General features: G+C 49.8%; 1 protein-coding gene across 5 annotated transcripts; it reads right to left on the bottom strand.

Moving 5' to 3' along the window:
• Positions 1-856: 856 nt before the first annotated feature.
• Positions 857-23,877, bottom strand: LOC117379948 (fibroblast growth factor 12-like). Of its 5 annotated transcripts, XM_033976642.2 has the most exons (6): positions 23,833-23,877; positions 22,208-22,528; positions 7,779-7,889; positions 5,109-5,212; positions 2,924-3,122; positions 915-2,045 (listed from the first exon to the last, which is right to left on the bottom strand). In XM_033976642.2, the coding sequence occupies exons 2-6, from the start codon at positions 22,233-22,235 to the stop codon at positions 1,861-1,863; spliced, it is 627 nt and encodes a 208-aa protein (XP_033832533.1). In that variant the 5' UTR covers positions 22,236-22,528; positions 23,833-23,877; the 3' UTR covers positions 915-1,860. The 5 variants fall into 5 exon arrangements, with proteins under 5 accessions (XP_055082282.1, XP_055082285.1, XP_055082284.1 ...); XM_055226307.1 differs by lacking the exons at positions 22,208-22,528; positions 23,833-23,877 and adding an exon at positions 9,495-9,669 and having other exon boundaries at positions 857-2,045; positions 7,779-7,925; XM_055226310.1 differs by lacking the exons at positions 22,208-22,528; positions 23,833-23,877 and adding an exon at positions 9,490-9,669 and having other exon boundaries at positions 857-2,045; positions 7,779-7,884.
• Between the last annotated feature and the right edge of the window lie 3,713 nt (positions 23,878-27,590).

Consider the following 27,590-nt stretch of genomic DNA (forward strand, 5'->3'; position numbering starts at 1 on the left):
TTTAGTCCTGGTTTAGTCCTGGTTCAGTTCTGGTTCAGTCCTGGTTCAGTCCTGGTTCAGTCCTGGTTCAGTCCTGGTTCAGTCCTGGTTTAATCCTGGTTCAGTCCTGGTTTAGTCCTGGTTTAGTCCTGGTTTAGTCCAGGTTTAGTCCAGGTTCAGTCCTGGTTTAGTCCTGGTTTAGTCCTGGTTCAGTCCTGGTTTAGTCCTGGTTCAGTCCTGGTTCAGTCCTGGTTCAGTCCTGGTTTAGTCCTGGTTCAGTTCTGGGTTAATCCTTTCATTCTCACAGATATTTTTTGTTGCATTTGTAAATAAACAAAAGGAAGCCAAGTTTCTTAAAACGGTTCTAGATCTACAAACTGGTCAAAACTACTCAAATCAGCTGGGATATTTTTATTTCAAGTCTTTTTCTCTCGTGTCGGCGGCGCCTGGGCTCCAGAGCACGGCGGCGTCTCGGCTCCAGAGCACGGCGACGTCTCGGCTCAGGGCGCGGCCACGTCTTTGCATAAAACGTTCTCCATCCAAACCTTTAGATCCATGTTTACATTTACAACAAGTGTCTCCTGTTTATGACATCATCAGAAGAGGCCTGGTCTGCTCAGATCCAGAAACAAGATGGAGGAGAGGAGCAGAGCCAGAGGAGCAGAGCCAGAGGAGAGGAGCAGAGCCAGAGGAGCAGAGGAGCAGAGCCAGAGGAGCAGAGGAGCAGAGCCAGAGGAGAGGAGGAGCAGAGCCAGAGGAGCAGAGACAGAGGAGCAGAGGAGCAGAGACAGAGGAGCAGAGGAGCAGAGCCAGAGGAGCAGAGGAGCAGAGGAGCAGAGACAGAGGAGCAGAGGAGCAGAGGAGCAGAGCCAGAGGAGCAGAGGAGCAGAGACAGAGGAGCAGAGGAGCAGAGGAGCAGAGCCAGAGGAGCAGAGGAGCAGAGGAGCAGAGCCAGAGGAGCAGAGCCAGAGGAGCAGAGGAGCAGAGCCAGAGGAGCAGAGCCAGAGGAGCAGAGCCAGAGGAGCAGAGGAGCAGAGCCAGAGGAGGAGAGCCAGAGGAGGAGAGCCAGAGGAGGAGAGCCAGAGGAGGAGAGCCAGAGGAGCAGAGACAGAGGAGCAGAGACAGAGGAGCAGAGGAGCAGAGACAGAGGAGCAGAGGAGCAGAGCCAGAGGAGCAGAGCCAGGGGAGTAGAGCCAGAGGAGCAGAGCCAGAGGAGCAGAGCCAGAGGAGCAGAGGAGCAGAGCCAGAGGAGCAGAGCCAGAGGAGCAGAGGAGCAGAGGAGCAGAGCCAGAGGAGGAGAGCCAGAGGAGGAGAGCCAGAGGAGGAGAGCCAGAGGAGGAGAGCCAGAGGAGCAGAGCCAAAGGAGCAGAGGAGCAGAGCCAGAGGAGCAGACAGAGGAGCAGAGGAGCAGAGACAGAGGAGCAGACAGAGGAGCAGAGGAGCAGACAGGTGCAGAGAGGAGTAACCAGAGGAGCAGAAGGAGGAGATTGGCTGAATGAGGTTTGTGGGCAGGTCTTGGTCCATCATTGGCTGTAATGTTATAATTTGTTGATTCCCTTTTGTGATTGGCTGTTTTGCTGATTTGGGGGCGTGTCCGGCTGCTGTGATTGGCTGTTTATGGACCACATCTCGTTCCTCGCCTTCTCCTCGAGGGGTGTGCCTCCTTGTGCTCCTCCTCTTCTCCTTTTGGTCAGGATGATGGATGTTATGATAATTCATCTGCTCGTGGCCTCCTCCCTGTGGTCAGATGTGTGGTTGGTCAGTCTGTAGGTGGCTATGACCTCTCCCTGGCTCCTCCCTGGCTCCTCCCTGGCTCCTCCCTGGCTCCTCCCTGGCTCCTCACACTTGTGGTCAGATGTCTTGTAGATGTTCTTCAGATGGCTATGACCTCTCCGGCTCTCCCTGGCTCCTCTGGCTCCTTTCGCTGTTGACGCTCCTGATGCTCTTGCCGTCCTCCCTGTGGGCGATGGCCCTCATGCTGCGCCCGCTGTTCAGAGTCGGGCTGCGAGATGATTTGAGAAGTTTCTCCTCGAGTTCGTGGAGAGACGGCTCCTTGTACATGCACACTGCAGAAGACACAAGACTCAGGATCAACGGACGCACACTGAGCTCCAACATTAATGTGACCTCCCTGTGTGTCAGATGCCCTCCCCGTGTGTCAGATGCCCTCCCCGTGTGTCAGATGCCCTCCCCGTGTGTCAGATGCCCTCCCTGTGTGTCAGATGCCCTCCCCGTGTGTGTCAGATGCCCTCCCTGTGTGTCAGATGCCCTCCCTGTGTGTGTTCTTGAAGCTCATTAATATGCAAATTTATGTTTTTAATTTTGTTTGCAAATGCCACGTAACTCAACTCTAAAGTCTGAAATTAAACATCAGAATAATGTGACCCTAAAATCATCTTTTTGTCTGTTCTCTTAAAGTCTGATGATTATAAATGTGATGATTATAAATGTGATGATTATTGATCTGATGATTATAAACCTGATGTCATGTCCACTCTGTTTCTCTTCTGTGACTCTGACTTTGATCATGATTTTGTGCTTCTGGAGTTTTCTCATCCTGAAGTGAGTGTACTTTTACTTAACACTAGCCCCGCCTCTTCTCCCTGTGTTTAACACTAGCCCCGCCTCTTCTCCCTGTGTTTAACACTAGCCCCGCCTCTTCTCCCTGGTATTTCATACTAGCCCCGCCTCTTCTCCCTGGTATTTCACACTAGCCCCGCCTCCTCTCCCTGGTATTTCACACTAGCCCCGCCTCTTCTCCCTGGTATTTAACTCTAGTGTTCTGTTGTGACGTGACGTTTGGCTGCAAGTTTAATTTTAGTAAAGTTCTTGTGATTTTGGGCTGAAATATGGAGGATGTGAGTCTGGAGCAAACGTGTCCTGCCCAAGGGCACAAACACAGAGGGGAGTGAAGACTGGACGTTGTTCCTAAACGTTCTCGTACCTTGGATGGGTCGGGGGACGAAGTGCGAGCAGGCTTTGGTTTTCTTCACGCGGTTTCCTTTCATGATGATTCCTTCTTTGTTCAGGCCGAGAAACCAGGCGCGGCCCGACTCGTGCTGCCGGTACAACGTCGACGAGTAGATGACGTAATAGTTCTCAAAGACCGACTCCTTAAACTTACACTCCGGGGTGAACACGTCCTGCAGGGGGAGACAGAGAGCCAGAGACGACCAATCAGAATGCGGTGCTAGCAGGTTAGCTAAGTCAAGACATGAACATTGAAAACAGACAAATCAGGCGCTTTGTTTCTCCGAGGTCAGTCCTGCCAGTGTTAGCAGCTAGCTCTGTGGGTGCTAATATGGAACAGTGGTCTGGATTAGCCGCTATAACTGCTAGCATCAGTGAGCTTCATGTGGAGATGAGCACGTCCTGATACGGACCTGAAAAAACGAGTGGAAAAGTGATCTGCCCATATTTGGATCAGGAAGTGACACGAGCTTCTGTTTCACATATTTTTGTCAAAGTGTCACAAGATCTGATTTATTTAGAGACGGATCAGAGCACAGCATCTGCCCACAAACCAGAAGGTCAACGGTTAGACTCAGCATCCACCAGTGCCAAAACCAAACCAGGACTGAACCGGGACTGAACCAGGACTGAACCAGGACTGAACCGGGACTGAACCAGGACTAAACCAGAACTAAACCAGGGCAAACCAGGACTAAACCAGGACTAAACCAGGACTAAACAAGGACTAAACAGGGACTAAACCGGGACTGAACCGGGACTGAACCGGGACTGAACCAGGACTAAACCAGGGGTGAACCAGGGGTGAACCAGGGGTGAACCAGGACTAAACCAGAACTAAACCAGGGCAAACCAGGACTAAACCAGGACTAAACCAGGACTAAACCAGGACTAAACCAGGACTAAACCAGGACTAAACCAGGACTAAACCAGGACTAAACCAGGGGTGAACCAGGGGTGAACCAGGACTAAACCAGAACTAAACCAGGGCAAACCAGGACTAAACCAGGACTAAACCAGGACTAAACAAGGACTAAACAGGGACTAAACCGGGACTGAACCGGGACTGAACCGGGACTGAACCAGGACTAAACCAGGGGTGAACCAGGGGTGAACCAGGGGTGAACCAGGACTAAACCAGAACTAAACCAGGGCAAACCAGGACTAAACCAGGACTAAACCAGGACTAAACCAGGACTAAACCAGGACTAAACCAGGACTAAACCAGGGGTGAACCAGGGGTGAACCAGGGGTGAACCAGGACTAAACCAGAACTAAACCAGGACTAAACCAGGACTAAACAAGGACTAAACAGGGACTAAACCGGGACTGAACCGGGACTGAACCGGGACTGAACCGGGACTAAACTGGGACTGAACCGGGACTGAACCGGGACTGAACCAGGACTAGACCAGGACTGAACCAGAACTAAACCGGGACTAAACCAGGGTCTTTCTCGAGTTCTGTTGTGACCTGAGGCGTTTGGCTGCAGGTTTAATTTGGGTAAAGTTCTTGTGATTTTGGGCTGAAATATGGAGAGAGAATCAGGAGGATGTGAGTCTGGAACAAGAGCTGACGTTTGATCACTTATATTTTAGACAAACGTCACAAACACAGGGAAGAAGTGTCCTGCCCAAGGGCACAAACACAGTGATCCCTCGTCTGACCGGGGCATCTGTGGTCAAACAGTTTGATGCTCACAAGGTCAAGACGAGTGTTTGACTTTTGTTTTTGGCGCTCTGAGTCTCCTCTCCATTTGCTCTCTGTGCTAAACCCCTCCCCCTTCAGAGCACTATTACATCACAATGAGCTGCATCGCACTAATGAAACTCCTGCACATCACACCAGGTTTGTCACGTCATAGTGCACAGTTTGTGTCATGTTTTTATAGGCCGAGCATGGGTGATGTAGGTTTGTGGGCGGAGCCTCGTACATGGGTGATGTATGGTTGTGGGCGGAGTCTTGCGCAGGCTCATACTGCTAAGCATAAGGAGGGTTTGAATAGGGCTCAGGAGAGATCTCCAGATTACTCAGACATGGACGACACCTCTTGATGTTTTTGAGTGAACTGAGTTAGAACATGGGACAGAGATACAGAAGGAGATTCTGCTAAATACTTTTAACATCCATGAAAATAATAAAAAGGTTAAATGTCTCACAGAGGTGTAGAGAAATCCCTCGGCGTTCATGGCCACGTAGAGTCCGACCTTCACGCCTTGAATTGCCACCACCCGCAACCCCACCGGGATCAGGTTAAACAGGGCTGAAACAAACAACACCGAAACATCACCGAAACACCACCCAAGCACCACCCAAACATCACCCAAACATCACCCAAACATCACCCAAACACCACCAAAACATCACCCAAACACCACCCAAACATCATCCAAACATCATCCAAACATCACCCAAACATCATCCAAACATAACCAAAACACCACCCAAACATCACCAAAACACCACCCAAACATCACCCAAACACCACCCAAACATCATCCAAACATCATCCAAACATAACCAAAACACCACCCAAACATCACCAAAACACCACCCAAACATCACCCAAACACCACCCAAACACCACCCAAACATCACCCAAACACCACCCAAACATCACCAAAACACCACCCAAACATCACCAAAACACCACCCAAACATCACCAAAACACCACCCAAACATCACCAAAACACCACCCAAACATCACCCAAACACCACCCAAACACCACCCAAACATCACCAAAACATCACCCAAACATCACCAAAACACCACCCAAACATCACCAAAACACCACCCAAACACCACCCAAACATCACCCAAACATCACCGAAACACCACCCAAACATCACCCAAACATCACCAAAACACCACCCAAACATCACCCAAACACCACCCAAACATCACCAAAACACCACCCAAACATCACCAAAACACCACCCAAACCCCACCCAAACATCACCAAAACACCACCCAAACATCACCCAAACACCACCAAAACACCACCCAAACATCACCCAAACATCACCCAAACACCACCAAAACATCATCAAAACACCACCCAAACACCACCCAAACACCACCCAAACACCACCCAAACATCACCAAAACATCACCCAAACACCACCCAAACATCACCCAAACACCACCAAAACACCACCCAAACATCACCCAAACATCACCAAAACACCACCCAAACATCACCAAAACATCACCCAAACACCACCCAAACATCACCCAAACACCACCCAAACATCACCCAAACACCACCCAAACATCACCCAAACATAACCAAAACACCACCCAAACATCACCCAAACACCACCCAAACACCACCCAAACACCACCCAAACATCACCAAAACATCACCAAAACACCACCCAAACATCATCAAAACACCACTCAAACATCACCCAAACACCACCCAAACATCACCCAAACACCACCCAAACACCACCAAAACATCACCCAAACATCACCAAAACATCACCCAAACACCACCCAAACACCACCCAAACATCACCAAAACACCACCCAAACATCACCAAAACATCACCCAAACACCACCCAAACATCACCAAAACACCACCCAAACATCACCCAAACATCACCAAAACACCACCCAAACCCCACCCAAACATCACCAAAACACCACCCAAACCCCACCCAAACATCATCAAAACATCATCAAAACACCACCCAAACACCACCCAAACATCACCAAAACATCACCCAAACACCACCCAAACATCACCCAAACACCACCAAAACACCACCCAAACATCACCCAAACATCACCCAAACACCACCAAAACATCACCAAAACACCACCCAAACATCACCAAAACATCACCCAAACACCACCCAAACATCACCCAAACACCACCCAAACATCACCCAAACACCACCCAAACATCACCCAAACATAACCAAAACACCACCCAAACATCACCCAAACACCACCCAAACACCACCCAAACACCACCCAAACATCACCAAAACATCACCAAAACACCACCCAAACATCATCAAAACACCACTCAAACATCACCCAAACACCACCCAAACATCACCCAAACACCACCCAAACACCACCAAAACATCACCCAAACATCACCAAAACATCACCCAAACACCACCCAAACACCACCCAAACATCACCAAAACACCACCCAAACATCACCAAAACATCACCCAAACACCACCCAAACATCACCAAAACACCACCCAAACATCACCCAAACATCACCAAAACATCATGTAAAGTTCGTGGTGTGTTCAGGGCCTCGTGTAAAGTTCGTGGTGCGTTCAGGGCCTCGTGTAAAGTTCGTGGTGCGTTCAGGGCCTCGTGTAAAGTTCGTGGTGCGTTCAGGGCCTCGTGTAAAGTTCGTGGTGCGTTCAGGGCCTCGTGTAAAGTTCGTGGTGCGTTCAGGGCCTCGTGTAAAGTTCGTGGTGCGTTCAGGGCCTCGTGTAAAGTTCGTGGTGCGTTCAGGGCCTCGTGTAAAGTTTGTGGTGCGTTCAGGACCTCGTGTAAAGTTCGTGGTGCGTTCAGGGCCTCGTGTAAAGTTTGTGGTGCGTTCAGGACCTCGTGTGAAGTTCGTGGTGCGTTCAGGGCCTCGTGTAAAGTTCGTGGTGCGTTCAGGGCCTCGTGTAAAGTTCGTGGTGCGTTCAGGGCCTCGTGTAAAGTTCGTGGTGCGTTCAGGGCCTCGTGTAAAGTTTGTGGTGCGTTCAGGACCTCGTGTGAAGTTCGTGGTGCGTTCAGGGCCTCGTGTGAAGTTCGTGGTGCGTTCAGGGCCTCGTGTGAAGCTCGTGGTGCGTTCAGGGACTCACTGTAGTCGCTGTTTTCGTCCTTGCAGCCGCTGATGGTTCCGTCCGAGAGCATCTGGAGGTAGAAGCCCTGCTCCGAGAACAGACGAGTGACGATGCCTTTTAACTGCTCCCCTGAAACACAATGAAACAATGAGACTCTGCGGCGACCTCGCGCTGGGGGGTTCTACGTGTGTGTCTATGGCAGAATGTTCAGCCGTTACCATGGAGACACAATGCACACATTAGCAAGCACAGCCAAGAAAGTGTGTTAAGATCGTCTGAAATCAATCCGAGCGTTCATGGCGTTTAGGAGTTCGATTTTCACTGAAAAACTATCGGCTAATGCTAATGCTAATGCTAGCTTGTGAGTGTGATGTTATTTGAGGGACTTGTTTAAAAGCACAAATCACCTGTTGTAGTTCAGATAAATCAGTTCTTTATGGTCAGATTGTGTTAAAAACAAAACAGATTAAAGTCTAACAGAGTCAGACAGAGCAGTGCCTCCAGTTAGCATCACACCCCAGAGAATGTGGATGACGTCAGCTGCAAAGAATCATTTATCTGCTGATTTTTGAGTTGGTTCAAACTAAATCTCTGCCAGAGTAAACCACAAGAAGAGACACATGAAGCTCATCGAGGCTAACAGTGATAGCGGCTAATCTGGAGCAGAGTTCAGACTGTGAGTATCATAGCAACCAAAGAGCCAATCAGGAGCAAGGCTGTTGAAGGTAACGCCCCTTCCCACCCGCACTGTTGGCGTAAGCGTCTTTAACAAAACTAAAAAATGTGATCAGATGTTACTGAAGTGTATGTACTAGTACAGTCCCGGTTCAGTCCCGGTTCAGTCCCGGTTCAGACCCGGTTCAGTCCCGGTTTAGTCCTGGTTCAGTCCTGGTTTAGTCCTGCTTTAGTCCTGGTTTAGTCCTGGTTCAGTCCTGGTTTAGTCCTGGTTCAGTCCTGGTTTAGTCCTGGTTTAGTCCTGGTTCAGTCCTGGTTTAGTCCTGGTTTAGTCCTGGTTCAGTCCTGGTTTAGACCTGCTTTAGTCCTGGTTCAGTCCTGGTTTAGTCCTGCTTTAGTCCTGGTTTAGTCCTGGTTCAGTCCTGCTTTAGTCCTGTGTTATTGTGAGGTCTGTAGTTAGATTCCTGACACAGATCGGAGCAGCAGAAATAGACTCCTGAGGGACACAGTCTGAATAACACCTGAGAGCTGCAGAGCGCTGGTTCAACGCCGTCCACCTGCTGCTTGTGTCCTCGAGCAAGACACCTCCACTGTGTCATGTGTCCAACAGGTCTGTCCAATCACAGGGGCGGGGCTTAGAGCAATGTAAACATTCAAAATGGCCGCTGTCCCCAGAGCAACCTGACACGAGTCACCTGACACGAGTCACCTGACACGAGTCACCTGACTCAAGTCACCTGACACGAGTCACCTGACACGAGTCACCTGACACGTGTCACCTGACACGAGTCACCTGACACGTGTCACCTGACTCAAGTCACCTGACACGAGTCACCTGACACGAGTCACCTGACACGTGTCACCTGACACGAGTCACCTGACTCGAGTCACCTGACCTGCCGACAGCAGGTTTATATAAAGCCACAATATGGGATTTTTTACACCAAAAACATGTTTTTTTCATTTTCAGTTTTTTTATGCACAGCTAAAGTTGGTACCTCTGAACTTTGACCCCTCACCTGCCCCGCCCCTCACCTGTGGCGCCGCGTGGCGCCGGGCGTTTCTTGCGTGGGCAGAGGCGTGCCTTGGCGCAGAGGGAGAGCAGTCTCCGTGACACCGAGCGCCGTTCTTTGGTCGGACTTGAGCGAAGTTTGTTTGAGGTTTTTCTGTCTGGATTTGTTTCTCGCGCCGCTCGTTTCTGGCGAATTAGAGAGCTCGCTATCGCCGCCGCCATGGCGACGGCCTCAGCCAACCAGAGGCCTCGCTTTATCAGGACCAATGGCGCGCTTCATCCATACCAACAACCAATCAAAGTCCAACATATGTTTAAATCCTCCAATAAGAAAGTCCCCCAGAGTCACATGACGCTGCTCAGCCAATCAGTGAAGCTTCATCAAAAACACTCTCCTGGTGTTAAGTTTGATAAAAATAAAAAAACATTCTGAAAGGTCCTAGTCCTAGTCCCAGTTTAGACCCGGTTTAGTCCTGCTTTAGTCCTGCTTTAGTCCTGGTTCAGTCCTGGTTTAGTCCTGGTTTAGTCCTGATTTAGTCCAGGTTTAGTCCTAGTTTAGTCCTGGTTCAGTCCTGGTTTAGTCCTGGTTTAGTCCTGATTTAGTCCAGGTTTAGTCCTGGTTTAGTCCAGGTTTAGTCCAGGTTTAGTCCTGGTTCAGTCCTGGTTTAGTCCTGGTTTAGTCCTGGTTCAGTCCTGCTTTAGTCCTGCTTTAGTCCTGGTTTAGTCCTGGTTTAGTCCTGGTTCAGTCCAGGTTTAGTCCAGGTTTAGTCCAGGTTTAGTCCTGCTTTAGTCCTGGTTTAGTCCTGGTTTAGTCCTGGTTCAGTCCTGGTTTAGTCCTGGTTTAGTCCTGGTTTAGTCCTGGTTCAGTCCTGGTTTAGTCCTGGTTCAGTCCTGGTTTAGTCCTGGTTTAGTCCTGGTTCAGTCCTGGTTTAGTCCTGGTTCAGTCCTGGTTTAGTCCTGGTTTAGTCCTGGTTCAGTCCTGGTTTAGTCCTGGTTTAGTCCTGGTTCAGTCCTGGTTTAGTCCTGGTTTAGTTCTGGCCCAGTGCATCGTGGTAAATGGAGTCTGACAGTCGCTGCTGCTTCTTTTTCTTCTTCTCAATAATTCAAAAAGATGCCGATGCAAAAAGATCCTCCTTATGGTCCAAAACCAGGTCTAAGTCTGAAGAGAGAGTCCGGACCAAGACCCAGGACTGAGACCGAGTCCAGGCCGAGTCCAGGCCGAGTCCAGGCCGAGTCCAGGCCGAGTCCAGGCTGAGTCCAGGCCGAGTCCAGGCCGAGTCCAGAGGAAGAACAGAGACCAGTGCAAGACCAGGTTTGGTTTAATAGACCGAGCAAAGGATGGATAAAAGAGAGAGACTCACGGATGAATGAAGTGATGAGAGAAGGAGGAGAGAGAGGAGAGAGAGGGAGGAGCGAGAGGAGAGAGAGAGGGAGGAGAGAGAGAGGAAGGAGCGAGAGGAGAGAGAGGGAGGAGAGAGAGAGGAGAGAGAGCGAGGAAGGAGCGAGAGGAGAGAGAGAGAAGGAGAAGTGAGAGGAGAGAGAGGAGAGAGAGAGAGGAAGGAGCGAGAGGAGAGAGAGAGGAGAGAGAGAAGGAGAAGTGAGAGGAGAGAGAGGAGAGAGGAAGGAGCGAGAGGAAGGAGAGAGAGGAAGGAGCGAGAGGAGAGAGAAAAAGGAGGACTATATTTACAGCGTTTGTAATTGCAGAGTTTGTATTTTCACTTTAAAATCAAGTTTGAATCACAGTCACACAGGGAGGGCATCTGACACACACAGGGAGGGCATCTGACACACACAGGGAGGGCATCTGACACACACGGGGAGGGCATCTGACACACACGGGGAGGGCATCTGACACACACGGGGAGGGCATCTGACACACACAGGGACATGTCTGTAGTGATGTGGACAGGAGGAATGGTGCCCTCTGGTGGACAGTCTGTGCACTCACACTAAACGTCACATCAATATTTAAACCAGAGAAAGTCCAACAGCTGCCCTACTTTAGACCAGCTCTAGACCTGGTTCAGACCTGGTTTAGACCTGGTTTAGACCTGGTTTAGACCTGGTTTAGACCTGGTTCAGTCCTGGTTTAGACCTGGTTCAGTCCTGGTTTAGACCTGGTTTAGTCCTGGTTTAGTCCTGGTTTAGACCTGGTTTAGTCCTGGTTTAGTCCTGGTTTAGTCCTGGTTTAGTCCTGGTTTAGTCCTGGTTTAGACCTGGTTTAGACCTGGTTTAGTCCTGGTTTAGTCCCAGTTTAGACCCGGTTTAGTCCTGCTTTAGTCCTGGTTCAGTCGAGGTTTAGTCCTCGTTTAGTCCTGGTTCAGTCCTGGTTTAGACCTGGTCTAGTCCGGGTCTAGTCCGGGTCTAGTCCGGGTCTAGTCCAGTTTTTTTCAGTTCTAGTGTGAGATTAAAATAGCTGTGACCCACATGAATCTGGTCCCAAACACAATCCAGACTCAAATTACTACTACTACTTGTACTACTTGTACTTGTACTTGTACAAGTAGTAGTACTTGTTTTAGTACTTGTAGTAGATGTACTGCACAGTGACATGGGCGGAGTTGTCATATATTTGTATATGAATACTTTGTGTATTTATACTCAGAGGACATACTCTGGATACTGCGCTGAGGTCACTCGCTCCATACATCAAACTGTATTTAAAGCTACACTATGTACTTTTACTGGAGGAAGGTATGCCACACTCATCTCCATGGAGATGTTACTGCTTTGCCTGGAAATGTTCCACAGTGTGGCATTAAAGTCATTTTGCCAGTCATTCAATCACTGGTGTTTTATCAGATTGACAAACGTGTGACAGTGAGTGGGCTCGCCTCTCCACTGATCTGACCTGTAACTCAGCCCAGAGCCTCTCCTCGTCTTAGTTTCAGTTTGACAGATTTGCTCTGTGGTTGCTATGATACTCGTGGTCTGAACCCCGCTCCACATTAGCCGCTATCACTGCTAGCCTCGATGCGCTGAGCGGTTTAGCCTCACGTCTGTGTGAACGTCATGAAACAACAGACCACACCCCAGAAGAAGAGAGTGACCCACAGCGCCCCCTGCAGCGCCCCCTGCAGCGCCCCCTGCAGCGCCCCCTGCAGCGCCCCCTGCAGAGCCCCCTGCAGCGCCCCCTGCAGAGCCCCCTGCAGCGCCCCCTGCAGCGCCCCCTACAGCGCCCCCTGCAGCTCACCCGGCGCCTATGACGGCTAATCTGCAACACGGGTCCAGATTTACAGATTTGACCGTATCATAGCAACCAAAGAGCCAATCAGGAGCAAGTGTGTTCAAGGTAACCTTAGCAACGCTGTCAGTCAAACCTGTTGCTAACGCTAAAGTGAAATGGAGCCAGAGTTAATGAAGCGCCAATGATCATCTGTTTGAAAAATACCTCGGCTAGCATGTTAGCTACATCCATTTATATAAAAAGTCTATGGGGCACACGTCCACATGTGCTATGCTAAAATCTTACTACTACTACTACTACTACTACTACTACTACTACTACTACTACTACTACTACTACTACTACTACTACTACTACTACTACTACTACTACTACTACTGCTACTACTACTACCACCTCTCCTCTTCACCCTGGTGGGAGTGGGTGCTGTGGGTGCGTCTCACCCTGGTGGGAGTGGGTGCTGTGGGTGTGTCTCACCCTGGTGGGAGTGGGTGCTGTGGGTGCGTCTCACCCTGGTGGGAGTGGGTGCTGTGGGTGTGTCTCACCCTGGTGGGAGTGGGTGCTGTGGGTGCGTCTCACCCTGGTGGGAGTGGGTGCTGTGGGTGTGTCTTCCCTCCGTCTCGTCCTCGTCGTCTGTTCGGTCGTGAGACACAAACCTCCTGAACATTCCACAGTATCCAGACATGTCTGTGTCTCTTAGAGGATCCTCTGGGGACACTGTCCTCTGCACTACTCCCACAGACCGGGTTTACACGGGACACGTCCAGTGCACACGCAAAAGGACACGGCTTTTACAGGAGTCACGAGGTCCTCCACTGTGCACACGCCCCCAGATATCCACCGCCCCAAGACTGACCCAACAGGTCCACTCTACAAGAGCCACAGGAGCCACAGGAGCCACAGAGTCAGAGGAGTCAGCGTCAGAGGAGCCACAGAGTCAGAGGAGTCAGAGTCAGAGGTGCGTGGCTCCTCTCAGCTGAGGCGTCTGAGGCTGTAAAACCCAACGAGTCTCAAAACAACAAAAACTAAAAATACTTTTAGATTTTAAGGCAGAAAAAGTTTCAAGAACAAGATCAGATCAAACAAATCCTGGTGTGTCAGTCCTGGACCAGTCCTGGTTCAGTCCTGGACCAGTCCTGGTTCAGTCCTGGTTCAGTCCTGGTTCAGTCCTGGTTTAGTCCTGGTTCAGTCCTGGTTTAGTCCTGGTTCAGTCCTGGTTCAGTCCTGGTTTAGTCCTGGTTCAGTCCGGGTCCCGTCCCGTCTGGTCCGGACTAAACCAGGACTCTGAGGTTTTATAAGGACCTCAGGAGTGTGCACGTCACTGCTGCCTCGTGCACACCCCTGAAGGCCGTGCACGGCGGCTGTCACGTGCACGGCTCCACACCTGCTCAGTCCCACAGCCCCACAGCACCTCCTCTGCACCTCCACAGCAGCACCTCCACAGCAGCACCTCCACAGCTCCACTGCACCTCCTCTGCACCTCCACAGCAGCTCCACAGCTCCACTGCACCTCCACAGCTCCTCCTGCACCTCCACAGCTCCTCCTGCACCTCCACAGCGCTCCTCTAACCTGCACTAATGTCAGCAAATGTCCCACACTGAGGCTTTAACCCAGACCTGCAAAATCAGTGTTTCAGGTTCTCCACATTTCTCCTCCTTTTCCTCTAAAGTTTATTTCAACATGTTTGAGTTTAATCTTTAAGTAATCTGAGTACACGCCCACTGACACGCCCACTGACATGCCCCACTGACACGCCCACTGACACGCCCCCACTGACACGCCCACTGACACGCCCACTGACACGCCCACTGACACGCCCACTGACACGCCCCCACTGTGACGTCCAGTTTTCTTGTGATGTGCGTCTGTCCACAGGGGGCGCTACAGCGGCGCTTTGTTGTGACGTTTACGGCGACGTCGGCTCCACTGGACGTGTTTTTATGAAGTTTTAGATGAATATTGTGAAAATGTGTCAATGAAAACAGAATGATCCACAGACATGAGAACCATAAAGACACAACAGGGCGGGATTAACACCAGAGGCTGGAGTTCTTGCGCCCTCTGCTGGTGTGTAGCTTTAACATTTGAGATTCTAGCACAGATGCATGTGCTGACCCGTAGGGGGCGCTCTGACCCGTAGGGGGCGCTCTGACCCGTAGGGGGCGCTCTGACCCGTAGGGGGCGCTCTGACCCGTAGGGGGCGCAGTGAACGAGCAGCTGTTTGTTTCTAAGATCTGAATATCACATCTATTATTACAATAGAGCAGCTAATCCAGAGAACAGACGGACAGGAGTCTGGGAGGGCATCTGACACAGAGGGAGGGCATCTGACACAGAGGGAGGGCATCTGACACACAGGGAGGGCATCTGACACAGAGGGAGGGCATCTGACACACAGGGAGGGCATCTGACACACAGGGAGGGCATCTGACACACAGGGAGGGCATCTGACACACAGAGGGAGGGCATCTGACACACAGAGGGAGGGCATCTGACACACAGGGAGGGCATCTGACACACGGGGAGGGCATCTGACACACGGGGAGGGCATCTGACACACAGAGGGAGGGCATCTGACACACAGAGGGAGGGCATCTGACACACGGGGAGGGCATCTGACACACGGGGAGGGCATCTGACACACAGAGGGAGGGCATCTGACACACAGAGGGAGGGCATCTGACACACAGAGGGAGGGCATCTGACACACAGGGAGGGCATCTGACACACGGGGAGGGCATCTGACTTTGCAGGTTCATGTGAGGTCTGCATGTTGCTGAGTGTTTACGTTTTGTGCTGTTTCAGATGTTTTCATCATGTTGTTTAAATCAGGTGCAGCTGGTTCTGACGCAGACAAGTAGAGCTGAGGCAGCGCCGCCTGACAGGGAAAGAACTGGGAAAAACAGGGAAAGAGCTGGGAAAACAGGGAAAGAGCTGGGAAAAACAGGGAAAGAGCTGGGAAAAACAGGGAAAGAATGGGAAAAACAGGGAAAGAACTGGGAAAAACAGGGAAAGAGCTGGGAAAAACAGGGAAAGAAAGGGAAAAACAGGGAAAGAACTGGGAAAAACAGGGAAAGAGCTGGGAAAAACAGGGAAAGAACTGGGGAAAACAGGGAAAGAGCTGGGAAAAACAAGGAAAGAGCTGGGAAAAACAGGGAAAGAGCTGGGAAAAACAGGGAAAGAGCTGGGAAAAACAGGGAAAGAGCTGGGAAAAACAGGGAAAGAGCTGGGAAAACAGGGAAAGAGCTGGGAAAAACAGGGAAAGAGCTGGGAAAAACAGGGAAAGAATGGGAAAAACAGGGAAAGAACTGGGAAAAACAGGGAAAGAGCTGGGAAAAACAGGGAAAGAGCTGGGAAAAACAGGGAAAGAGCTGGGAAAAAACAGGGAAAGAATGGGAAAAACAGGGAAAGAACTGGGAAAAACAGGGAAAGAGCTGGGAAAAACAGGGAAAGAATGGGAAAAACAGGGAAAGAATGGGAAAAACAGGGAAAGAACTGGGAAAAACAGGGAAAGAGCTGGGAAAACAGGGAAAGAGCTGGGAAAAACAGGGAAAGAGCTGGGAAAAACAGGGAAAGAATGGGAAAAACAGGGAAAGAACTGGGAAAAACAGGGAAAGAGCTGGGAAAAACAGGGAAAGAACTGGGGAAAACAGGGAAAGAGCTGGGAAAAACAAGGAAAGAGCTGGAAACGGGAAAGAGCTGGGAAAAAACAGGGAAAGAGCTGGGAAAAACAGGGAAAGAGCTGGGAAAAACAGGGAAAGAGCTGGGAAAAACAGGGAAAGAGCTGGGAAAAACAGGGAAAGAGCTGGGAAAAACAGGGAAAGAGCTGGGAAAAAAAAACAGGGAAAAACAGGGAAAAACAGGGAAAAACAGGGAAAAACAGGGAAGAACAGGGAAAAACAGGGAAGAACAGGGAAAAACAGGGAAAGAATGGGAAAAACAGGGAAAGAACTGGGAAAAACAGGGAAAGAGCTGGGAAAAACAGGGAAAGAACTGGGGAAAACAGGGAAAGAGCTGGGAAAAACAGGGAAAGAGCTGGGAAAAACAAGGAAAGAGCTGGGAAAAACAGGGAAAGAGCTGGGAAAAACAGGGAAAGAGCTGGGAAAAACAGGGAAAGAGCTGGGAAAAACAGGGAAAGAGCTGGGGAAAAACAGGGAAAGAGCTGGGAAAAACAGGGAAAGAATGGGAAAAACAGGGAAAGAACTGGGAAAAACAGGGAAAGAGCTGGGAAAAAACAGGGAAAGAACTGGGAAAACAGGGAAAGAGCTGGGAAAAACAAGGAAAGAGCTGGGAAAAACAGGGAAAGAGCTGGGAAAAACAGGGAAAGAGCTGGGAAAAACAGGGAAAGAGCTGGGAAAAACAGGGAAAGAATGGGAAAAACAGGGAAAGAACTGGGAAAAACAGGGAAAGAGCTGGGAAAACAGGGAAAGAACTGGGGAAAACAGGGAAAGAGCTGGGAAAAACAAGGAAAGAGCTGGGAAAAACAGGGAAAGAGCTGGGAAAAACAGGGAAAGAGCTGGGAAAAACAGGGAAAGAACTGGGGAAAACAGGGAAAGAGCTGGGAAAAACAGGGAAAGAGCTGGGAAAAACAGGGAAAGAGCTGGGAAAACAGGGAAAGAGCTGGGAAAACAGGGAAAGAACTGGGAAAACAGGGAAAGAACTGGGAAAAACAAGGAAAGAGCTGGGAAAAACAGGGAAAGAAGCTGGAAAAACAGGAAAGAGCTGGGAAAAACAGGGAAAGAACTGGGAAAAACAGGGAAAGAAGCTGGGAAAAACAGGGAAAGAGCTGGGAAAAACAGGGAAAGAGCTGGGAAAACAGGGAAAGAGCTGGGAAAAACAGGGAAAGAGCTGGGAAAAACAGGGAAAGAGCTGGGAAAACAGGGAAAGAACTGGGAAAAACAAGGAAAGAGCTGGGAAAAACAAGGAAAGAGCTGGGAAAAACAGGGAAAGAGCTGGGAAAACAGGGAAAGAGCTGGGGAAAACAGGGAAAGAACTGGGAAAACAGGGAAAGAGCTGGGAAAAACAAGGGAAAGAGCTGGGAAAAACAGGGAAAGAGCTGGGAAAAACAGGGAAAGAGCTGGGAAAAACAGGGAAAGAGCTGGGAAAAACAGGGAAAGAGCTGGGAAAAACAGGGAAAGAGCTGGGAAAAACAGGGAAAGAATGGGAAAAACAGGGAAAGAACTGGGAAAAACAGGGAAAGAGCTGGGAAAAACAGGGAAAGAGCTGGGAAAAACAGGGAAAGAGCTGGGAAAAACAGGGAAAGAGATGGGAAAAACAGGGAAAGAGCTGGGAAAAACAGGGAAAGAGCTGGGAAAAACAGGGAAAGAACTGGGGAAAACAGGGAAAGAGCTGGGAAAAACAAGGAAAGAGCTGGGAAAAACAGGGAAAGAGCTGGGAAAAACAGGGAAAGAGCTGGGAAAAACAGGGAAAGAGCTGGGAAAAACAGGGAAAGAGCTGGGAAAAACAGGGAAAGAGCTGGGAAAAACAGGGAAAGAGCTGGGAAAAAACAGGGAAAGAGCTGGGAAAAACAGGGAAAGAATGGGAAAAACAGGGAAAGAACTGGGAAAAACAGGGAAAGAGCTGGGAAAAAACAGGGAAAGAACTGGGGAAAACAGGGAAAGAGCTGGGAAAAACAAGGAAAGAGCTGGGGAAAAACAGGGAAAGAGCTGGGAAAAACAGGGAAAGAGCTGGGAAAAACAGGGAAAGAGCTGGGAAAAAACAGGGAAAGAGCTGGGAAAACAGGGAAAGAACTGGGAAAAACAGGGAAAGAACTGGGAAAAACAAGGAAAGAGCTGGGAAAAACAGGGAAAGAACTGGGAAAAACAGGGAAAGAGCTGGGAAAAACAGGGAAAGAACTGGGAAAAACAGGGAAAGAACTGGGAAAAACAGGGAAAGAGCTGGGAAAAACAAGGAAAGAGCTGGGAAAAACAGGGAAAGAGCTGGGAAAAACAGGGAAAGAGCTGGGAAAAACAGGGAAAGAGCTGGGAAAACAGGGAAAGAGCTGGGAAAAACAAGGAAAGAGCTGGGAAAAACAAGGAAAGAGCTGGGAAAAACAGGGAAAGAGCTGGGAAAACAGGGAAAGAGCTGGGAAAACAGGGAAAGAACTGGGAAAACAGGGAAAGAGCTGGGAAAAACAAGGAAAGAGCTGGGAAAAACAAGGAAAGAGCTGGGAAAAACAGGGAAAGAGCTGGGAAAAACAGGGAAAGAGCTGGGAAAAACAGGGAAAGAGCTGGGAAAACAGGGAAAGAGCTGGGAAAACAGGGAAAGAACTGGGAAAAACAAGGAAAGAGCTGGGAAAAACAGGGAAAGAACTGGGAAAAACAGGGAAAGAGCTGGGAAAAACAGGGAAAGAATGGGAAAAACAGGGAAAGAACTGGGAAAAACAGGGAAAGAGCTGGGAAAAACAAGGAAAGAGCTGGGAAAAACAGGGAAAGAACTGGGAAAGAATAGGGCATATGACTTTTCTGAGTGTGTTTACTTGAGTGTCTTGTTCACTCTCCAAGGGATACTCTCAGTGGGGTACTCCAAGTGGGATACTGTCAGTGGGGTACTCCAAGTGGGGTACTCTCTGTGGGGTACTCTCAGTGGGGTACTCTCTGGGGCACTATCAGTGGGGTACTCTCAGTGGGGTACTCTCAATGGGATACTCTCAGTGGGGTACTCTCAGCGAGATACTCTCTGGAATACTCTCAGTGGGGCACTCTCTGTGGGGTACTCTCAGTGGGGTACTCTCTGTGGGGTACTCTGTGGGGTACTCTCTGTGGGGTACTCTCTGTGGGGTACTCTCTGTGGGGTACTCTCTGTGGGGTACTCTCTGGGATACTGTTAGTGGGGCACTCTGTGGGGTACTCTCTGTGGGGTACTCAGTGGGGTACTCTCTGTGGGGTACTCTCAGTGGGGTACTCTCTGTGTGGCACTCTCTGTGGGGTACTCTCAGTGGGGTACTCTCTGTGGGGTACTCTCTGTGGGGTACTCTCTGTGGGGTACTCTCTGTGGGGTACTCTCTGTGGGGTACTCTCTGGGATACTGTCAGTGGGGTACTCTCTGTGGGGCACTCTCTGTGGGGTACTCTCTGTGATAATCGTCTGGAACCACAAACACCAACATGTATAAATGAGTCATGTCCCGTGTTTGTCACTAAGAATTTAAACATATTTATCTCTTTTGTGTCAGATGCCCTCCCTGTGTGTGTCAGATGCCCTCCCTGTGTGTGTCAGATGCCCTCCCTGTGTGTGTCAGATGCCCTCCCCGTGTGTGTCAGATGCCCTCCCCGTGTGTGTCAGATGCCCTCCCTTCAGCTCTTACAGATCAATGTTTTCCTGTAGAATGTCTCTAATGCATCAGCTCCACTGGACCCCACTTAGACCAGACCAGAGACCGGGACTAAAGCTGGACTAAAGCAGGACTAAAGCAGGACTAAAGCAGGACTAAAGCAGGACTAAAGCAGGACTAAACCAGGACTAAACCAGGACTAAACCAGGACTAAAGCAGGACTAAACCAGGACTAAAGCAGGACTAAAGCAGGACTAAAGCAGGACTAAACCAGGACTAAACCAGGACTAAAGCAGGACTAAACCAGGACTAAAGCAGGACTAAACCAGGACTAAACCAGGACTAAAGCAGGACTAAACCAGGACTAAAGCAGGACTAAAGCAGGACTAAAGCAGGACTAAACCAGGACTAAACCAGGACTAAAGCAGGACTAAACCAGGACTAAAGCAGGACTAAAGCAGGACTAAAGCAGGACTAAACCAGGACTAAACCAGGACTAAAGCAGGACTAAACCAGGACTAAACCAGGACTAAAGCAGGACTAAAGCAGGACTAAACCAGGACTAAAGCAGGACTAAAGCAGGACTAAACCAGGACTAAACCAGGACTAAACCAGGACTAAAGCAGGACTAAACCAGGACTAAAGCAGGACTAAAGCAGGACTAAACCAGGACTAAACCAGGACTAAAACAGGACTAAAACAGGACTAAACCAGGACTAAAGCAGGACTAAAGCAGGACTAAACCTGGACTGAACCAGGACTAAACCTGGACTGAACCAGGACTAAAGCAGGACTAAAGCAGAACTAAACCAGGACTGAACCAGGACTAAACCAGGACTAAACCAGGACTAAAGCAGGACTAAAGCAGGACTAAAGCAGGACTAAAGCAGGACTGAACCAGGACTGAACCAGGACTAAACCAGGACTAAACCAGGACTAAAGCAGGACTAAAGCAGGACTAAAGCAGGACTAAACCAGGGCTAACCTGATTAGATTATCCCTGTGTGTCAGATGCCCTCCCACCCTCATCAGTTCCATTTCCGTCTCATTCATAATTCAAATCACTCTGATGTGTCCAGACTCAGGATCTGAACTTGTACACAAACATGAAGTGTCATGGCGCCAGTACAAGACCTGGTTCAGTCCTGGTTCAGTCCTGGTTCAGTCCTGGTTTAGTCCTGGTTCAGTCCTGGTTTAGTCCTGGTTTAGTCCAGGTTCATTTCTGTCAGTGGGACTTTTTTCATATTGATATGTGTATCAGGCCGGTCCTCGGGCCGGTCCTCGGGCCGGTCCTCGGGCCGGTCCTCGGGCCGGTCCTCAGGTCGGGTTCAGTCCAGGTTTAGTCTCGCCTCTCCTGGGACCAGATCTGGTTTCAGTCCAGACCTGATCCAGTCCATCTGATCCCAAATCAATACTCCACCGCACGATGTAAACAAGAGAGTAACAACCTGACAACACCAGGACACGGGCCAGGACCGGGCCAGGACCGGGCCAGGACCGGGCCAGGACCGGGACAGGACCGGGCCAGGACCGGGACAGGACCGGGACAGGACCGGGACAGGACCGGGACTAAGACCAGGAACAGGACTAAGAGCAGGAACAGGACCAGGACTAAAACCAGGACCCGGGCCAGGACTAGGACTAAGTCCAGGACCAGGACCAGGATCAGGGCTGAAGCAGAACTAAACAAGGCACTGTATTTGGACTAAAACGAGGCCGAACCAGGTCGAAAATCCGGACCAAAGCCAAGGCCGATCCAGACCAAGGACTAAACCTCAGATCTGTGGTTTGTTTTTCCCACGAATCCCACGATCCAGGACTAAACCAGGACTAGACCAGGACTAAACCAGGACTAGACTAGGACTAGACCAGGACTAAACCAGGACTAGACTAGGACTAGACCAGGACTAAACCAGGACTAAACCAGGACTAAACCAGGACTACACCAGGACTAGACCAGGACTAAACCAGGACTAGACCTGGACTAAACCAGGACTAAACTAGGACTAGACCTGGACTAAACCAGGACTAAACTAGTGTCCATCGTTTTGTCTCCTCCACCCTCCTCCACCCTCCTCCTGTGTCTCCGTGGCCGGACACCGTGCTCTTATCCCGGCTCAAACTCGGTGTGTGTGTGTCTGTTTTGCTGCATCACACACGCACACATCCCATAATAACCACACCTATGAGCGGCTCCGGTGCAGCGCGGCTCTCCGCAGTTCTCCTCCCCGCGCACACCGCCCCGTCCCCGGCCGTACTGGCCTGTCCCTCCCGCTGATCCGCCCCTCCGGAGCTCTTACCTGACGGCGTCTTCTCCTTGCTCTCCATGCCGGCCGCGGTGCGCTGTGAGGCGGGGAGCTGTCCCGGTGCTGTCCCGGTGCTGTCGTGCGGGGGTGGGTCGTCTTTAGGACCGCAGCGGCCGCATCAAATCCCTGCGGAGGCTCGGGGGAGGCTCGGGGGGCTTCGGGAGGCTCGGGGGGTCGGTGGTCCGGTGTCGGTGCTCGGTCCGTACGTGACCCGCCTGATGCGTCTGCTGCAGCTCGCGCGCCCCGACGGAGAGGAGCGCGATGACGTCACCCGCGAAGGAGGCTCCTGTGATGATTGACAAGAGACAGACCGCCCTGCGGAGGACAGGAGGACAGACCCGGACAGACCCGGACAGACCCGGACAGACCCGGACAGACCCGGACAGACCCGGACAGACCCGGACAGACCCGGACAGACCCGGGTTAGACCTGGTTCAGTCCAGGTTCAGTTCTGGTTTAGTCCAGGTTCAGTCCTGGTTTAGTCCTGGTTTAGTCCAGGTTTAGTCCTGGTTCAGTCCAGGTTTAGTCCTGGTTCAGTCCTGGTTTAGTCCTGGTTTAGTCCTGGTTTAGTCCAGGTTTAGTCCTGGTTCAGTCCAGGTTTAGTCCTGGTTCAGTCCTGGTTTAGTCCTGGTTTAGTCCTGGTTTAGTCCAGGTTTAGTCCTGGTTCAGTCCTGGTTTAGTCCTGGTTTAGGCCTGGTTTAGTCCTGGTTCAGTCCAGGTTTAGTCCTGGTTCAGTCCTGGTTTAGTCCTGGTTTAGTCCAGGTTTAGTCCTGGTTTAGTCCTGGTTTAGTCCAGGTTTAGTCCAGGTTTAGTCCTGGTTCAGTCCTGGTTTAGTCCTGGTTTAGTCCTGGTTCAGTCCTGGTTTAGTCCTGGTTTAGTCCTGGTTTAGTCCAGGTTCAGTCCTGGTTCAGTCCTGGTTTAGTCCTGGTTCAGTCCAGGTTTAGTCCTGGTTTAGTCCTGGTTTAGTCCTGTTGGTCTGTGGCTCTGGTGCAGCTGTTGATGTTGTGTATAAATAAAGCTGGTCCTGGATCCACAGGGGCAAAGTGTTCAGTCCCTCAGACCTGGTCCAGGCCCAGACACTAAAAGTAAAACCAGGTCTAAACCAGGTCTAAACCAGGTCTAAACCAGGTCTAAACCAGGTCTATAGAGAGCTCTTTCTCAGCCAGATATTTTTTATGACTTATTGATTTTTTAAACGCTTCCTTTGCTCTGACTCTGCAAGTCCATTTAGGTGTGCGGAACTGCAGTCCTGGTTCAGTCCTGGTTCAATCCCGGTTTAGACCTGGTTTAGACCTGGTTTAGACCTGGTTTAGTCCTGGTTTAGTCCTGGTTTAGACCTGGTTTAGACCTGGTATAGTCCTGGTTTAGTCCTGGTTCAGTCCCTGTTTGATGACTTCTTGTGTTAAATAAAGCTTTGGCCAGACTGTGTCCCACTGAGCCTCCACCTGCTGCACTTTAGTCTGCCAAAGTACAGGACTAAACCGGGTCTAAACCAGGTCTAAACCAGGACTAAACCGTGTCTAAACCGTGTCTAAACCGTGTCTAAACCGTGTCTAAACCGTGTCTAAACCGGGTCTAAACCGGGTCTAAACCAGGACTGACATAAACCACTTGTTTACCTTTGAGCAAACGTCATTTCTTCTTCATGTGTGACTCTGTTCTTGGTCACGCTGAATCTCCCAGAGTTCAGAGGGGCGTGACTGTCAGGGGGACAGTCCAATCAGGGACATGTACGGTCCAATCAGGGACATGTACGGTCCAATCAGGGACATGTACGGTCCAATCAGGGACATGTACGGTCCAATCAAAACAAGTATGGCAACAAAAAAACAACAAAAATATAAACTCACCTGAGGTCAGAGGACCACCACACCTGTCTGACCAGTGCACCTGTCTGACCAGTGCACCTGTCTGACCAGTGCACCTGTCTGACCGCTGCACCTGTCTGACCAGTGCACCTGTCTGACCAGTGCACCTGTCTGACCAGTGCACCTGTCTGACCGCTGCACCTGTCTGACCAGTGCACCTGTCTGACCAGTGCACCTGTCTGACCACCCCACTGACCAGCGTCATCTCGTGTCTTTTTAAAGTTTAAATATAAAACCAGAGTCTGTTTAATATTATTTTATTCAAGGTGTATTTACAGGAAAAGATCACATGATCCCATCACATGACCCCGTCACATGACCCCGTCACATGACCCCCAGCTGACCCCTCTTCCAGGTCACATTCGATTTCACATTTGAACTTTTATTTTCAATTCACTTTTTAAGAGCGTCGAGTGACGAGCAACAAAATCAACAAAAACACCTGGACCTGAACGAAACCAGGTCTAAACCAGGTCTAAACCAGGTCTAAACCAGGACTAAACCAGGACTAAACCAGGACTAAACCAGGACTAAACCAGGACTAAACCAGGTCTAAACCAGGACTAAACCAGGACTAAACCAGGACTAAACCAGGTCTAAACCAGGTCTAAACCAGGACTGAACCAGGACTGAACCAGGTCTAAACCAGGACTAAACCAGGACTAAACCAGGTCTAAACCAGGACTAAACCAGGACTAAACCAGGACTAAACCAGGACTAAACCAGGTCTAAACCAGGTCTAAACCAGGACTAAACCAGGTCTAAACCAGGACTAAACCAGGACTAAACCAGGACTGAACCAGGACTGAACCAGGTCTAAACCAGGTCTAAACCTGGTCTAAACCTGGTCTAAACCTGGTCTAAACCAGGACTAAACCAGGTCTTGTGTTTGTGTATCTAAAACACTGGAAAAATAAACTCAAACTCATTTCACATTTAAACAGGATGCACCGGAGCAAAAACAGAAAAATACAAACATTTTAAAACGGCCAAAGTCCAGAATCCACTCGTTTTACTGCTCCTCTGACCTCACACTGGTCAGATGTCACTGAGGTCCTTCTGCTCCTCTGACCTCACACTGGTCAGATGTCACTGAGGTCCTTCTGCTCCTCTGACCTCACACTGGTCAGATGTCACTGAGGTCCTTCTGCTCCTCTGACCTCACACTGGTCAGATGTCACTGAGGTCCTTCTGCTCCTCTGACCTCACACTGGTCAGATGTCAGTCTGGCACTGAGGTCCTTCTGCTCCTCTGACCTCACACTGGTCAGATGTCAGTCTGACACTGAGGTCCCTCTGCTCCTCTGACCTCACACTGGTCAGATGTCAGTCTGACACTGAGGTCCTTCTGCTCCTCTGACCTCACACTGGTCAGATGTCGGTCTTCAGTGCAGCCTCAGAACTCTCAAAACAGAAGTAAACATTGAAAAGGTCAGTGCTTTGAGAGGTCAAGAGGAGGTCAGGAGGAGGTCAGGAGGAGGTCAAGAGGAGGTCAGGAGGAGGTCAGGAGGAGGTCAAGAGGAGGTCAGGAGGAGGTCAGGAGGAGGCAGAGACACGTCTGGGCAGAGGATAAACAAACGTGACACGTTTACGCTCAGTCCAGACATCGAAGTACCAATATTTATTTTATTTTTGTTCAAATTGCTGTAAACGTCTTTTGTTCAATGTGGCCCCGAAGCGGCTCAGGCCGGTCTGGACCCCCACTAGCAGGGTGGTCGCGCGATGCTGCTGTGACATGACTGCTCAGCTGATTTAAACAGGTTTTGATACCGTTTTCCTACCGCTGGAGGCAGGATGACAGCGCCATCTGGAGGCCAACTTCTTCAGTACAGAATCACAGGAGTGTGGTATAAACCGGGACGAGGGGCCGTTTTACTGTCACACACCTGAGACACAGACTGACCCCTGCTGCACGTCTAATGTCCTCACAAACACTGCAGTTGGGTTTTGTTTCATTCACATGTTTGACTCACACTTTATTATTAATCTGTAACATTTACAAAGCTCAAAATGCTCTGTTCCACCTTGTGATGTCATCAAGTGTTAGTTTTTTATGTTAACAGCTCCTTTTACCTTTAGTTCAGTCGAGATAAGTGGCAACTCCAGGACTGAAATGATCCAAATGATTCTAGTGAAGGTGGAGTTTAAAAACACAGTGGAGCACTTCCTGTATCACCACACGATGACATCACAAGGTGGAACAGAGTGTTTTCAGTTTGAGAGAAGAACTCAGCCTAAATCTGCAGGTTTGTGTGTTAAACATGTGAGAATGAAACAAAACAACTCCAGGTCTGTGTGTGACGAGGAAACATGAGTCCAGAGATCAGAGAGCAGTGCATTATGGGACATTGAAAGTCGAGTGGACCTTTGTTTTTACAGTAAAAAATCTTGCGTTTTTGTGGGTTTTTTTGAGTTTCTGTGGGAACTCAGCGCCTCAAAAACACTGCACCACGATTAGTCAAACCAAACTTTAACCATTATTATATATACTGTTCTCTCCAGAGTTTATCCGCCATTTTGTGTCTTTGTGAAGGTTTGACTCCGCCTCCCTCGTGCTCAGGCGTTTGAGCGACACAAACACGGTCAGTGACATTTACATTCTGTGCAAAATCAACACGTTTCATAATAAGAACTGAGATATTTACAGCAGTTTACAGACGCACAGCTCCTCCTGATCTGCCAAAACAGAAACCCAACTTCAAAATGGACGCCTCTGCGACTAAACCAGCTTCAAAATGGACGCCTCGGTAACTAAACAGACGTTTGTACTTCAGCCTAAACTGATCTCAGACTCTGCAGATTTAAAGGCCGTGTATCTGTTTTTTTACTTTAATTCACCCACGGCCCCAGCTCCACCTGAACCTCGAGGCTAACAGTTATATCGGCTAATCTGGAGCGAGTATCATAGCAACCAGAGAGCCAATCAGGAGCGAGGCTGTTGAAGGTAACACCCCTTCCCGTTCACACCGCTGGTTTAACAGGGAGCGGGCGCTTAGCAACGCTGTCAATCAAACCTGTTGCTAACGCTAACAGGAGCGACCTCGGGGAAAGAAGGACCTGATTTGTCTGTTATTAATGTTCATATCTTGATTTACAGACACAATAGTGAAATAAAAACCCCAGGATCATGTAGAGGGTTAATACGAACATTTAAGACCAGAATGAGTCTGAAGGACAGAGACAGAGAGAGGAGAGGAGTTTAACACAGGAAGTGAAATGGATGATCACTTCCTGTTTGGAACACGGCGGCGGCTAGCAGGTTAGCTATGTTCATTTATATATACAGTCTATATATATATATGTACAGTTTATGCTAGCAGGTTAGCTATGTGCAGAGATATGTATAGTCTGTGGTTTGTCTGCATCTAATTATAAAACATTTTATTGCCTGGTTATCAGGAAGGGCGGGTTAGCATGCCAGTAGTTTTTAGCTTTACCGTGACAGAAAAACTCTGGTCTGTGAGTTGTGAAAAGCTTATAAACTCATCCTGGAGAATAATCAGGATGCTC

The sequence above is a fragment of the Periophthalmus magnuspinnatus genome, chromosome 13, assembly GCF_009829125.3.
Source record: "Periophthalmus magnuspinnatus isolate fPerMag1 chromosome 13, fPerMag1.2.pri, whole genome shotgun sequence".
NCBI classification, from domain to species: domain Eukaryota; kingdom Metazoa; phylum Chordata; class Actinopteri; order Gobiiformes; family Gobiidae; genus Periophthalmus; species Periophthalmus magnuspinnatus.